The sequence below is a fragment of the Alexandromys fortis genome, unplaced genomic scaffold (assembly GCF_014885135.2).
Source record: "Alexandromys fortis isolate MF-2015 unplaced genomic scaffold, M_Fortis_MF-2015_v1.1 scaffold_358, whole genome shotgun sequence".
NCBI classification, from domain to species: Eukaryota; Metazoa; Chordata; class Mammalia; order Rodentia; family Cricetidae; genus Alexandromys; species Alexandromys fortis.
In genome coordinates, this window is record NW_026068229.1 from 64,864 (window position 1) to 79,530 (window position 14,667).

General features: G+C 43.0%; 1 protein-coding gene across 2 annotated transcripts in view; it reads left to right on the top strand.

The window, feature by feature from the left end:
- The window catches only part of Fancm (FA complementation group M), a 46,310-nt gene that overhangs the window by 17,044 nt on the left and 14,599 nt on the right, over positions 1–14,667 (top strand). For both annotated transcript variants that reach the window (XR_007589858.1, XM_050130801.1), the window contains exons 10-17: positions 534–740; positions 1,680–1,884; positions 3,333–3,478; positions 4,490–4,645; positions 5,657–7,409; positions 12,977–13,062; positions 13,168–13,230; positions 14,400–14,528. Coding sequence is in view for 1 of the 2 variants with exons in the window: in XM_050130801.1 (XP_049986758.1) it covers positions 534–740; positions 1,680–1,884; positions 3,333–3,478; positions 4,490–4,645; positions 5,657–7,409; positions 12,977–13,062; positions 13,168–13,230; positions 14,400–14,528 (2,745 nt within the window). In the remaining variant the exon portion in view is untranslated. The remainder of the gene's footprint in view (positions 1–533; positions 741–1,679; positions 1,885–3,332; positions 3,479–4,489; positions 4,646–5,656; positions 7,410–12,976; positions 13,063–13,167; positions 13,231–14,399; positions 14,529–14,667) is intronic.

A 14,667-nucleotide genomic window follows, 5' to 3' on the forward strand; every position in this document is an offset into this window, starting at 1 on the left:
AGAGGGCAAAAGTCAGTATCAGATGCCTTGGAGTTGGAAGTGGCTGTGAGCCAGCTTGATGTAGGTGCTGTGCTGGGAACCAAACCTGGGTCTTCTGCAGGTGCTTTTCATTTCTGGACCATTTCTCCAGCCCTTATTAATTTTTTTTTTGGTTGGTTTTTCAAGACAGGGTTTCTCTGTAACTTTGGAGCCTGTCCTGGCACTAGCTCTTATAGACCAGGCTGGCCTCGAACTCACAGAGATCCGCCAGCCTCTGCCTCCCAAGTGCTGGGATTAAAGGCGTGCGCCACCAGCGCCCGGCAGTAACAGTAATAAAATAAAGGAATTAAGACTGTTCTTTCCATTTCATCAGTGCTCTTGTCGTCTTTTGGCTTATTCTGTCATTTTACGACTCCCCCTCCCCACTCCCATTTATCTGTATCCTTAATGCTTTAAAATCTAATTTTATCCTTTCAAGATGAGCAAGAATAGAGGCAAAGTCTATGACTCCGTGATAGTCCCATGTAGTGACTTTTGAATTGCTTGTGTTTGAGGTGGTGAGACGGTTCCGTAGCGGCGGGTATAACACGCTGGTTTCCACCTGTGTTGGGGAAGAAGGCTTGGATATAGGGGAAGTCGATCTTATCATATGCTTTGATGCCCAGAAGAGCCCAATCCGCCTCATACAGCGCATGGGCAGAACTGGCCGCAGGCGGCAAGGAAGGATCGTCGTTATCCTCGCGGAGGGGCGGGAAGAGCGCGTAAGTGGATTGTGTGAGCTTCACTGACATTTGAGAAGTGACACCAAGATACCTGCCACTGTCTTTTAGGAGTCCTTTAGCATCCAGACTTCAAGCACGGTAGGGAAATGTGGCTTATTTCTTCCTATTTTTATTAGATTCTTCATGTTTTTAGCAGAATTCACTTTCCTAATTTTTACTCATTTGAAGAAATCCATTTTGTTTTTTAGTGTAGCTCAAAGACACCTTCATTTCAACATCTCCTATCTACTACTTCATATTACTGGTTTCCTACACCCCTCCCTTCCTTCCTTCCTTCCTTCCTTCCTTCCTTCCTTCCTTCCTTCCTTCCTTCCTTCCTTCCTTCCTTCTGTTATTTTGAGGCAAGGTTTCTCTGTATAACAGCTCTGGCTGTCCTAGAAGTGACTTTGCAGACCATGCTGGCCTCAAACACAGAGCTCTGCATGTTTTCCTAGCGGTGAGGTAGCAGTCATGACTCAATGGGCACTTCCTTGGGCTGTACAGCGCTCAGGTGTCCTACACCAGCTGTATTATCTGTCCCGGCCCATGCCTGGGAGCAAAGTGGAGATGGGCGACCACAAGGCATTTCCTCTCCCTAAGTCCTCTCCCTTGCACTGGGTATAACCATACACGTAGGTCCAAATGTCAGCCATATCAGCAGAAAGCCAGTTAAATAGGTCCATGAAATTCTCACGTACATGCATATATATTTCCTTTTAGCCAATAGTTGTTAAGCTTATCTAATAATAGATTGTAAGATGATTTTTCTCAAGTATCTAACAGTTTGCTGATCTGTTTTCATGCTTAAGACCATATGAATTCTATTCTCTAGTACTTAAGTGAATCAAAGTTTAATTTTATGTTTAATCTCAAACATAGTCATGGCTAATATGATTATTATAAAACAATGGAAATTTTTACTGTGTATTTGCTTTGCAGACATATAATCAGAGCCAGTCCAACAAAAGAAGCGTTTACAAAGCCATTTCAGGTAACAGACAAGTGCTTCATTTTTACCAAGGAAGTCCGCGAATGGTTCCTGAGAATGTCAATCCCGAGCTGCACAAGATGTTCATCACACATGGTGCCTTTGAGCCCGAGAAGGCTAGGGACGTGCGGCGGAAGCCCGCCTCCTCGAGGACTGGTATGTAAACTTCTGCACACTACGCATTCTTCACCCTCCTCCCTCTGTTCTTAGTTTACCTTCTAGGTCTTCCGTTCCCATTGGTACATTTCCTATGTCAGGAATTTGTGGGGCGCCGGCTCCAGCAGCTCAGGCTTCTTTCTGTTACTCCTTACAGTGCCTTCCCTGGCTTTGTTTCTGTCCTGGTCCTTTCCTTCATCTTTCCCAGGAGGCCATCTCTTGACTGTTGACGTGCTTACCATACTCACTTTGCACAGGACTCTTGGCAGGAGCCTTGCCCTTAGCTTGTTTCCAGCACAGCCAACAGTGTGCTGAGCGGTGGTGTAGATTCTCCCAGTTGTCGTGGCAACGATCATGAGGCATTCCTTTGTGAACAGTATCTAACCCCTACTATCTGTAGCATCATATTAGTAAGCGATAGATACAATAGGTAGTTAACTGTTTTCTGAAGGCTTGAAGAACGCGCATCAGCACCTCTCCTCTGTCCTGGTGCGGTGTCATTTTGGAGGATGCCACCTGAAGGGAGCAGAACAGTCCCTGTCATCGTCGTTGTTTGTTTTTGCTTGTTTGTTTTTTTCAAGACAGGGTTTCTCTGTACTACAGCCCTGGCTTTCCTAGAACTCACTCTTGTAGACCAGGCTGGCCCTGAACTCAGAGATCCGCAAGCTTCTGCCTCCCAAGCGCTGGGATTAAAGGTGTGCGTTGCTGCCACCACCTGACCTTTCCCCAATCTTGATAGAGTATTTCTACTTTGAAAAGATGAGTGTATGTTCTGAGATGTTTTGAGTATTCTCTTGGGAAAGATCAGTACTGATTTGACGGGGAAGACACTGGCGGTTTGGATTTTACTGAGCTGGAGAGAGAGGTCCTCTCCACAAAGCTTAAAGAGTAAGCGTCAAGTTAGAGTGCCATGTGCATTTTCCACCATCTACAGCCTGACAAGGGGAGAGGAATCCTCCCCTCTCTGTACACCCATGCAGGTACAGCCCTTCCGGGCACATCCCCAGGAGGAATGGCAACTTCACCTTCATACCAAGGACTAGGCTTAAGTTTTAAATAGGGAACAGATTGGAGGAGAAAAAGGCAAGGGGAAGAGAGTGTGAAGCAGAACTCTGGCCCAACTCAGGCAGAGAAAAATTCAAAGGTTACTAACCTAGGAACTCAAAATCTTTCGTCTGCTTTATTCCTCAAGACTGGTAGGAAGTTATATACAGCAGAGTTTTCTGAAAATGTAAAGTTAACAGCTTGAGCCGAATGATCTTAGAGGCTCTCACTTATTTTAATTTTTAAAGATATTTTATGTCTTTTTATTTTATGTGTATGGTTTTTTTTTTTTTTTTTTGCTTACGTGTAAGTTTTTACATAGAGTTCAGTTGGTACTGTGTGTGTTGTGTTTGTCTGGCCAGTTACTTTAAACCCCCTTTTGACTTAATTGTTTTGACTTCCAGGAGTGAAAGCTATTAATAAAGACGGGTTCTTATCAGAAGAGGAATTTAACCTCTGGAAGAGACTCTACAGGTTGGGCGATGGTGACCAGGTGAAAGGAGTGGTGTTGCCTGAGTCTCACTTCCCATCTTTACAGGAGGACGCCATGGTGAGTTGGCTGGGCCCACGCAATGGGTGGCAACAGTGACACGCGTGCAATTGGAATGTCAGTCCCTAGTGTAACGATCAACCTCGAACCATGAAGAAATACTCTTTGTCTCATTTGCTTTCACGTGACTTGGTTATCATCATCCCACAGTTAGCACAGTGTGTGTGCATGACCGTTTCCCTGAGGATCCTAGGATTCTCGATATTTGACCTGCATAAATGATACTGTCCCGTGTGCCTCTGTGCACCTGGTTTTATTTATTGGTCTATTTATTTGAAATTGTCTTCAAGACTTTAAGTTGGGAGGGCTGGAGAAATGGCTCAGTGGTTAAGAGCACTGACTGCTCTTCCAGAGGTCCTGAGTTCAATTCCAAGCAACCACATGGTGGCTCACAGCCATCTATAATGAGACCCGGCGCCCCCTTCTGGCCTGTGGGCACACATGGAAGGAATGCTGTACACATAATAAATAAATCTTTAAAAAAAAAAAAAAGACTTTAAGTTGGATGCTCTTGCCTCCATGAGTAGACCCAGTGAGCTTGGTTACAATGGAGAACTGACCCCAGTTGCATGTACTTTGAGAGCTGGAAGATGCTCGGGGGTAACTTCCTCATCGGGCTATGCCAGGTTTTCATCACTAGCATGGAGAATGACGAATGGCAGTGTGCGCAAGTGTTCTGGATGCCACCTCATTATATTGTGGGATTTATATACAGCAAAGTAGAGATTTCAAAACCAACATATTTTCTCAAATATTTGTTCTTAACATATTTTATAGAATCAGGAATATAGTAAACCATAACTCAAAGGACAGCTAATTTGAAATGTATTTAAAAGAGCAACTTTCTATTTTATAAAATCATCTTCCTTTTCTCCCCTTGAGAATTTTAGTTGGCAGCGCCTATGTGAATTTAAATGATTTACATTAACCTTATTATTTGCAACTAAGCATATTTTTTAAAATCAGCTTGTGAAATTTCCTTTTTTTTTTTTTTTTTTTATCCTAATTAAGCCTAAAGAACCAACTGCTGGAATTCGTCAGCTCTCCCTCTCTGAATGGAGGCTGTGGCAAGACCATCCGCTTCCTACACATCAAGTCGACCATTCGGATCGTTGCCACCATTTCATCAGCGTCATGCAAATGACAGAAGAAATGAGACAAGAAGAGGTAGCGCTTTCTCTCCTTCTCCCCCTTCTCTCTTCTTCCTCCCTCCCTCTCCCCTCTCTCTGCCGTTTTTTTGGATGCAGGGTCTTGCTTCCTGCTTTCAACTCCCAGCTAACTGCCTCTGTCTCCTGAGCACTGGGGTTACAAGCCTGTGCTGCCTGCAATCCTCCTGACTAGGGCTTTCTCTCTTCAGACTGCTTTGGCTTCCCTATGTAGCCAAGGATGACCTAGAACTTCTGAAGCTCCTGCTTCAGTCCTGGGGTCCTGGAAATAGAGCCCAGGCTTCTTGTATGCTAGGTTAGCACTCCACCACCTGAGCTGTCCTTGACCTTCATAATGAGTGTGAAGTCACTGTTATAAGAAACATCAGTGCTGGGCTGGAGAGATGGCTCAATGGTTAAGAGCATTGCCTGCTCTTCCAAAGGTCCTGAGATCAATTCTCAGCAACCACATGGTGGCTCACAACCACCTGTAATGAGGCCTGCAGGAAGAATACTGTATACATAATAAACAAACAAATAAATATTTTAAAAAAAAGGAAACATCAGTGCTTGTTATAACTAATTATAGATAGAATATTTGTCAAAAAACAGCCAGGTAGTGGTAGTGCACGCCTTTAATCCCAGCACTCGGGAGGCAGATGCAGGGGGATCTCTATGAGTTCGAGGCTAGCCAGGCCTACAAGAGGTAGTTCCAGGACAGGCTCCAAAGCCACAGAGAAACCCTGTCTCGAAAAAAAAAAAAAAAGAATATTTGTTTTGTGCAGCCTCTTTCATCTCAATAGGAACTGATTTTCTGCCTTAAAGGAAGTATATTTCTGTGTCTTGAGTACTGAGATGAAATGATTTCACAGTGATGTGATTTAGATTTTTTTTCTTGATTGGTTAGAATTTGGGTGATTTAAAATCAGTTGAGTGATAGTGTTCTTTAGAAAAATAATACAGAGTGAAACTCATTTCTTAGAATTGACGTACTTTGGTTTTCTGTGACTTTTTCTTGTTTCTTATTTTACAGGATGAAGGCAGCTATGAGCGGAAAATTAAGCCTTTTCTACGAATGGAAGACGTCAGATCAACATGGAATACTCCTAGGAATGCATATAAGAATCTAGCCAGTGTCACCACGATTCCTCACAAGACATCAGTTAGACCAAGTGGAGGTGAAGGCTGCTCCTCCACAGTGACCGTGTCTGATGACGAGACTCCTCCCAAGTGTACGGAGACTGCTCTCAGGGAAGAAGCTTCCAGAGCAATGGGGAAAGACCCGACTAGGGAAGAAAGCAACGAGGCTGCGGCTTCTCCCGACACCTGCGGACATTCTCCTGCAGAAGCTGTTTCCCGGATAGACGCACCGAATGGGGAAAGCATGGCAGGTGCAGGTGGCATCACTGCTTTGGGTACTGTTAGTGATGATGATAACCACCCTGGAACATTACTAACGGAGCGTCAGGCTACCGATAAATCGCGCTCATTTGCCAGGTATTCCTTAGATTCTGGTTATAGTAGTTTCAGCGATGAGAAATCTATTTCATCAAATTTGTTCCTTCCACTGGAAGAAGAGCTGTACCCAGGTAAAGCAGCTGATCAGTTTTATAATTGTCATCCGGTGACAGAAGAGGTACGCGCTAATGTGGAGAGGTTTCTCTCCCATTCTCCGCCTTCTCTCAGTGGACTCTCAGCCATGGAGTGTGAAGTCACTCAGGATTTTGAACCTGACCGTACGTCCTGCTCACCCAACTCAGAGCGTGAACACAGTCATAAACCTGCTTCTCTGACGTCACACTCGGCTGTGAATTCTCAACAAAACTTAGAAAAATATTCAGTTAAACATGTTAGTCATCCTCCTGAAAATTACTGTGTCTTGGGCAAAACTGATAATAAGATTTCTGATCAGCCCTCCTGTGGCTCTGACAATAAAGCCTATAATAATGTTAAAGATAAAAACTTAGTGCCTAACAGTTATGCAAATCTTACAAAGAATTTGTTTGATGAAAATAGCCATGAAGATGATAGTGACCCCCCAGTATTCGCCAATGAGGTTGAGAGCTTACTATTATTTGAAGATAGTATTGGAGAATTGGATGGTGTGGGCCTTTCTCCCTGCAAGAGTAATAGTCGGCTCCCAAGTGTGTCAGATGAAGCTCTTATAAGTGAAATGCCTCCAATCTCTCGCTTCTTAATTTCGGATGAGCTTTTGTTAGATGATGATTCTGAGCCCGAAGACCCTATCACTTGTGATACCAAGACCTGGAAATCTCATGAAGGTTTGAAGGACGAACATGAAGGACCGAAGAGTGAGGGGCAGACTTTCGATTGCTCTGCAGATTTATTTTCCGTTACCTTCAATTTAGGATTTTGTAGTTCAGGTTCTGATGATGAAATCCCAGGCCACGTGTCAGGTAGGAGTAGCACGCCGGAAGCAGCTGCTGATAAGGAAATCAGGGATGCCAGTGACACTGCGGATCCGCCAGGTGGAGCCATATCCCCTATCCCACACTCTCCTGCGAATCAGGAACCCGCCTCTCCCTGCTTCCCCCCAAGCTTGCCAGTGAAGGAGAGAGTTATGAGCACGCCACTTTCGAAAGCAAACGTGTGGAGCCTGTGTTCTAAGACAGGAGCAGGCGTGCGGAAGACACCAGGTTCTACCGAGGAGAAAGCCGATGTACAGAGGTCCAAACTGACTTTGAATCCAAGAGTTGACGATTTAGCAGAAGAGCTCAAAAGCAGCGATAGCCTCTTTGGGCTTCGGTCCCCTCAGCGTACTGAAGGTAAGAGCTCATGGTTGTGAATCTGTAAGGTTCTGGAAAACACTCCAGAAATAAGTTTGTACTATTATCAAACTAGCTTTTCTCAGTGTGTGTGTGTGTGTATACTGAGAAAAAGTATATATATTGGATAATTATGTGTGTATCCCTCCTTAAGCTGATGTAACAGAATGCTTTATGCTCTTTACTATCAAATGTACAGAGAAGTATAATTTGGCACAATTATTTGATTGTAAAACTCAAATAATCCGGTCGGTGGTAAAACACACCTTTAATCCCAGTACGGGGGTGGGGGGGTGGGTGGGGGGGTGGTTATAGTTGTATCTCTGTGAGTTCAAGGCCAGCCTGGTCTACAGAATGAGTTCCAGGACAGCCAGAGCTACACAGAGAAGATGCCCTGTCTTGAAAAACAACAACAACAAAACCCATAAACAATTACATATAAGACATTTGAAAATGCCAGTAAAACATAGCTCTAACTACCAAATGAGTAATAACACAGTGGCCGTTTAAGAAGTTCAGAAAAAATGTTTAGTGAAAGGATGTTGAGTTAGATTAGATTGGAAAGTATTCACAGATGTTAACTTTCGGTTTCTTTCAGTTTTTTATATATATTCTCGGGAATATATGTATTTTATATATATATATATATGTATATGTGTATGTGTGTGTAATTTAGATGTTGAGAATAATAAAGAATTAGGATGTTAAAAGTAATAAAACAAAGGAAGGAAATGATAAGCTTCTGTGGGGGGAGAATTTGAAGTGTCTAACATATTTAGAAGGCTAATATTAGACCATGAGATCAAGAGAGCTGTCACAGAAAAACTAGAATAGGAGGATAAATATTAGGTATTAAATAACTTAAGCTGGAACCAGGGTGGTGCTGCACGCCTTTTGCCGTAGCCCTCTGGAAACAGAGGCGGGTGGATCTCTGAGTTTGAGGATAGCCTGGTCTACATGATGGCTTACAGGTCACCAGGGCTATACAGTGAGACCCTCTTTCGAAGTGACTTAAGATGTGTGTGGAGATGTGTACTTAACAGTCCCAGCATGCAGGAGACCTAGGCGGAAGAGTTGTGAGGTTAAGACCAGCCTGGGCTGCAGAGCTGATGAGACCCTGTGATATTTAGTGTCTTTTAAGTCTCAGTGTGACTTTCAACTCTAATTTACTTAAAGACTGTTTTATTGGGCTGTTTATGACTTTCCCCCATGAGTATGAAAACAAGAGTAGGTGTAAGAAGAAATGGATTTCCTCTAATCTTGTCTTTATGTTATTCAAGAAAAGAGCATATTTGAAGGAACAAAGTAAGTTCTAGAAATAGGTTTTTTGTTTTGTTTTGGGAACGGTGTCTCACTGTGTAGCTCGTGATAGCCTTAAATTTGAGTTCCTCGTGTGTGTATCTTACCCCTCAAATGCTGGGGTTGCAGGCATATTTCAGCACATCAGTAATCAGTAGTTAATTTTTATAACCTACCTTCAGGAACTCTGCTGTATCTGCTCACCAGTTATACTGTCCCTCTGAGCCTTCAGGTCTTCAGTAGCGTCTTTATTGCTTCTCATTGATGGTTGCCATCCTTTTTCCGGTTTTGTGTGAGATCTTAATTAAAACTTCTCCTTGCCTTGTACTTAACTCTTCCTGATGTGCAATGTGATGAACAGCATGTGGATAAAAGGATTAATAAGGGAATCTGTAGCTAGTCCTGTTTGCTTCACCTAATTGAGAGAGGAATTAGCATTATTTACCATACTGTATGTTTGGGGGGGGGGGGTGAGTCCTTAAAAACTCCACTGAGGTAGTTAAAAAGTAAGCTTCCTGAAATGATTATTGCTATAGCCTAACAATGTATTTAACTCTGGCTTCATTAGAAGATAATGAAAGTGCCAGGCATGGTGGCTCACACTTTTAATCCCAGCACTTGGGAGGTAGAGGTAGGTGGTTCTCTGTGAGTTCAAGGCCAGCCTGGTCTATAGAGTAGTGAGTTCCAGGACATCCAGGGCTGTTATGCAGAGAAGCTCTTTCTTTAAAAATAAAAAAATAAAATAAAAAAAAAACAAACCAAAAAACCAACAACAACATTAAAGAAAAAGTAATGGAAGACAAAACAATTGGAATATGCAGTGTTTGGTGTCTTGCTCCATTTTAGTAGTTCAGCAAATCCACAGCTTTTGAGCTGATTGGTGTTAGAGTCAGAATTTTGATTAGAGTTGGGCTTATCTGGAAGCTCTTTCAAAGCAGAGAAGCTCCTCCTTCCAACAGGCTGCTTCAGGAGGTTCAGTCACGAATGCGCAGGGATCATCCGCCCATGCCTGCCTTGCCAGTGGAAGATTCCTGGATGGGGCTCGGGGCCTGTGACTGTTCTCCATGTTTCCCAGTTCTGTCTCATTGTATGTAGACCCTGTGAGGTTTCTAAGCCTGATTCCTCTTGACACAATCTTGGGGCTCCAGGGCTAGGGATGTAGTTGACTGATAGTCCATGTAACTGGGCTGTCGGTTCATCCCCAGTACTGCATATATACCCATATGAGCAAACTGAGCATACGAAGGCCTCAGTTATTACTGTCAGCTGGATCTGGGATCTGAGGGTCTGAAAGAATAGGCAGACTACAGTCTGTGCTGTAGACAGGCAACCTTAGTTCAGTTTCAGTGCACCTTATACAGGAATAAAACAAAGACATTAGTGATCCAAGGAAGGTTGTGTGAGTTCAGAAAAACATGATCACAAAAACGTGTAAATAAATGTCAGTAAGCATATACTAAATATTAACAGAACAGCCCATTCCCAGGACTTTCTTAGGGCAGACCAATTTAAACACGATTCCCTGTCATGTTCTTTAGATTCTATCTGGGAAAGCACAAAAGCAAGGCCGTATCCAGATTCAGGGTCCACTGACCAGATGGATTCTACAGCTGTGATCTGCCATCCAGTAAACATGTCTTACAAAGTGAACGTGCAACAACAGTCCAGGGAACAGAGGGCAGCTAAGGTGAAAGGCCCTCTGCCTTCTCTCCTGAGGGCTTTCTCACAGTTCCCCACGGCACTGATCACTAAATGTCATTCGTTTGTCGGTGTCTGATGTGGGAGTGTCATATATCAATCTGTTGATTTCATTGGTTAAGCATTAAAGAAACTCCTTGGCCCTGATAGGTTAAAACATAGGTGGGAGGAGTAAACAGAATAGGATGCTGGGAGAAAGAGGAAGTGAGCTCAGACTCTGCTCTGCTCCCAGAGAGACTTGACAGCTCTGCTTAAATACAGTTTGTGTGTTGTTATTTCGGGGCATAAGCTAGCAGGTGGCCGGGGTCGCAGCCCCGCTGCTCATATTACACAGGTGTCCAGACACGTTACTGGGTGCATCTCTTCGAATATGACCCTGAGAAGCCAGGCCCTGTCTCCATGCTACAGTAACCAGACAGATGACGGCTCAGATACAGTCCAGCTCCAAGTGTGGCCAAGCGGGCCTGCCTCCGAATATTGAGGTTACTATCAAGAGTTTGGCCAGGGCTTTATTTTAGTTCTCTGAAATCATGACTAGGTTTACAAGATTTGCTCTTCATGTGTGCGTATGTGTGTTGAGTGTACACGAGTGTGCAGATTTGTACTCTATACCTGTGCATGAAGCCAGAGGACAGTGCCGTGTGTCTTCCTCTGTTACCCTCTGCTTAGTGTTTGAGGCAAGTGCTCGCTGAGCTGTTTGAGCTAGGCAGACTGGTTCTCGGGGTCTGCTTTCCTCCTTCCCTAGTGTTGGGGTTACTTGTACACACAACCATGTTTGACTTTTTACTTGGGTGTTAGGAATTCACACTCAGGTCCTCAAACCTGACCCATCTCCCCAGCACTCTTTATTTAATTTTTTTTTAAATGTGTATTGTTTGTTTTGTCTGTGCGAGGGTGCCAGGTCCCCTGGAACTGTAGTTAGACAGTTGTGAGCTGCCGTGTGGGTGCTGGGAACTGAACCCAGGTCCTCTGGAAGAGCAGCCATTGCTCTTAACCACTGGGCCATTTCCCCAGCCCCCTGGGGGATGTGCTTTCTTAAGCCATCTTGCTCATAGTATCACTGCTGTTCGGAGACTTGGGTCTCTTGCTTGTAAACCTCTTCCTAGGGCCGCTTGGCATTTAGCATAGTTGTGAATGGCTGTGGTGCCATCTACTCAGGAGGCTGGCGCGAAAGTGGGCCTCATGTGACTTTGGCTTCTAAATAACCCTCATTCACTTCTAATATATTCTTTTTTAAATTTCTGTAAGTGTGTTTGTCTTACTTTTCTCCTTTTCAATTGTGAGAAGACTTGCCAAGGCAACGCATAGGAGACAGAGTTCATGGAGCTGACAGTGTAAGAAGTGAGACCGGGAACATGGCAGCAGGCAGGCATCTTGCTGGAGAGGTAGCCGAAAGTTCTACACCCGGCCCGCAGGAAGATTTAGGATACTAGGTCTGGTTTGAGCTTCTGAGACCTCAAAGCCCACCCACAGTGACACACTTCCTCCAACAAGGCTTCACCTACTCCAAGACCACACCTCCTAATAATGCCACTCCCTGATGGCTGAACATTCAAATGTAGAAGCCTATGGGGCCATTCTTATTCACATCACCACACTGGGACACATGCTTGCTTCTGCATAAACACACACATATGCGCTCATATGCATACTTAAAATCCAGCAGAGCCTTCTGGGGGGACGGGGTTCAAAACAGGGTTTTTTTGTGTAGTGCTAGCTGTCCTGGTAGAACTAGCTCTGTGGACCAGGCTGGCCTTGAACTCACAGAGGTGTGCCTGCCTTTGACTCCTGGGATTAAAGGCATGCACCACCACTGCCCAGCCCAGAAGAACCTTTTAATGTATTTGTTACCTATATTTTCATGATGTAATTGTTTCGGCTGGAGTTATGTAAATCATGGGCACACAGGGCCCATGAGATGGCTCAGTGGATAAAGGGTCTTCCAACCAAGCACTGTGACCTGAGCTCATCCCAAGAAACCACATGGAGAGAACAGACGCCCACAGGTGTCTTCTGATCTCCACATGTGTTCTCTACCACGTGAATGTCCCCTGCACACACTATAAATAAATGTTTTTAAAAAATGAACATAGACTAATTACATATTATAATTATATTTGTATTATATACAATATAATATATAATATATTTGTCTTTTTTCTCTTTATATTTTATTTTTTAAATTTTGAACCTCATTTTAAATATATATTTTTAAAGATGAGTTTTTATTTCATGTATATGAGCTGTCTTATAGGACTGTGTCTGGGTGTTGATTATGCTGACTAAGCTTCTGACAATCTTCTGTTTATTTCGTTCTGTTGAGACAGGGTCTTGCTATGCAGCTCTGACTGGTCTTAAACTTATTTATGTAGGTAGACCAGACTGGTATCAAACTCACAGAGATCTGATTGCCTCTGCCTCCCAAGTGCTAGGATTAAAGGTGTGCGCCACCACGCCTGGCCTGACAACTGTTACAAAAGTAAATAATGAGATTGTCATTAGGAAATTTTATTGTACTCATCAATGACATGGTTTCTGATTGACAAGATTTACTTTTCAATTAATTGTAGTTGAACACCTAACTAGTGAAAGTGAAGATGACGTTTTCCTGAGAAAAACTAAAAAACCCAAAGCAAATGTCCTGAAGTCCCCTGAGGTGAGTCATTCGTGTCTCACAGTGATGTCATCAAGTGAAGGCCATGCTCCCCCCTTTCAGACTCTGTGTCACGTTTTAATTAGACTGCTTGTCTGTTTTATCCAGGATCAGAAAAACAGTGACGTCGATTCGCCTGTTCATGCTGTGAAAAAGTCCAGGGTTCTTAGGGTACGTAAATTGCTGGCAGTATATAATACCTCAGTTCTTTTTACAAAAAGGTTTGGTTTTTATTATTTCTAGGTTTATTTTCTTCTCTCTCTCTCTCTCTCTTTCTCTCTCTCTCTCTGTGTGTGTGTGTGTCTGTGAGAGATACTTAACAGATAAATTGATACTATATCTTATGCAATTAGAATTTCTACTTCTGCTAAAGAAAAGTATTTATTATAAGCTTTACTAACTATATCAACTGTAAATAAGGCAGAAATGGAAATAATAGAGAAGCAAGTAGGTCACTGAGGTGGGAATTTTGAAGCTATGAGAAAAGGCAGCCTTTGGCCTCAGCTTGTTGAGAGGAAGGGACCGGGTCACAGCTGCTAAGGGGTGGTGCTGCAGCAGAGTGGGCAGCTCACACAGCGGCCCACGAAGATTACTGCGCCTCTGCACTATGAGGCTTTGCACTGGAGAATTTGTCCTGCCTGCCCCAACGCAGGAACTTGTAACTGCATCGTGTTTAAAGTGTTTTCATTCATGTTTTACTGTAGCAGCAGACCCCACAGACGACGTTTATGGATCTTGTGTTTAACGAGGGTCATTTGGAGAGTTAGGTAAAAACTCAGCCAATCCATCCTAACCCGGTGTACTCATACCATAAAAATTGCTTTGATATTGTGCTGAATATAAAATGACTAGTGGCTTATAAAAAGTGAAATAAAATTCCGACAAAGCTGATTGTTATGCTGTGTCCAACAAGAATTATTTCGATTCCTTGAAGTATTGATAAGCTTTCTATTCTTTTACTGGCTTCATATTAAGAAGTGGTTGTAGTTCTCAGGGAAAATTTGTTACTGCTAAATTACTTTCTTGGTTTCAGAGGTTTTCTGTGTGTTTGGATGGCCTTTATCTTTATGAAACTTTTAGAAATCTAAAGAAAACACTGTAGGTTTTCATCAAATGTTTTTGATGAAATACTAAGTTGGGCGAACACATACACTTGTGTTACCTGATTTGAAATTTATGGGTCTAACTAGTGAGAACCATTTGATTCTAAGAGAATGTTGAATCAAATACTTTATAATTAAAAAATAGAAATAAAATGAATCCCTCTTAAGAAATGTAATCAGTTAAATCAGTACAGTTGATTTTCTTTCTTCTGTAAGTGTTGTGTTAACTCTTTGTAGTCAGAATTGTCATCTAGTGATGAGAGTGAGCATTCTCTCATGCCGTGTTCACAATTGGAAGACTTCAAGGATCATGAGAGGAACGCCAGGAAAGGTTCCAAAGTCCGAAAGAAAAAGAATCATGTAAAGGTAACCTTTCCTTAGTCTCTTTAATGTATATAGTATTTATTACATACACACACGTGTATTAGTATATATGTGTATGTTAAATATCCATTAGATGCATGGACAGAAGGAAGGAAGGAAGATGGTTTGCTTGTACGTATCT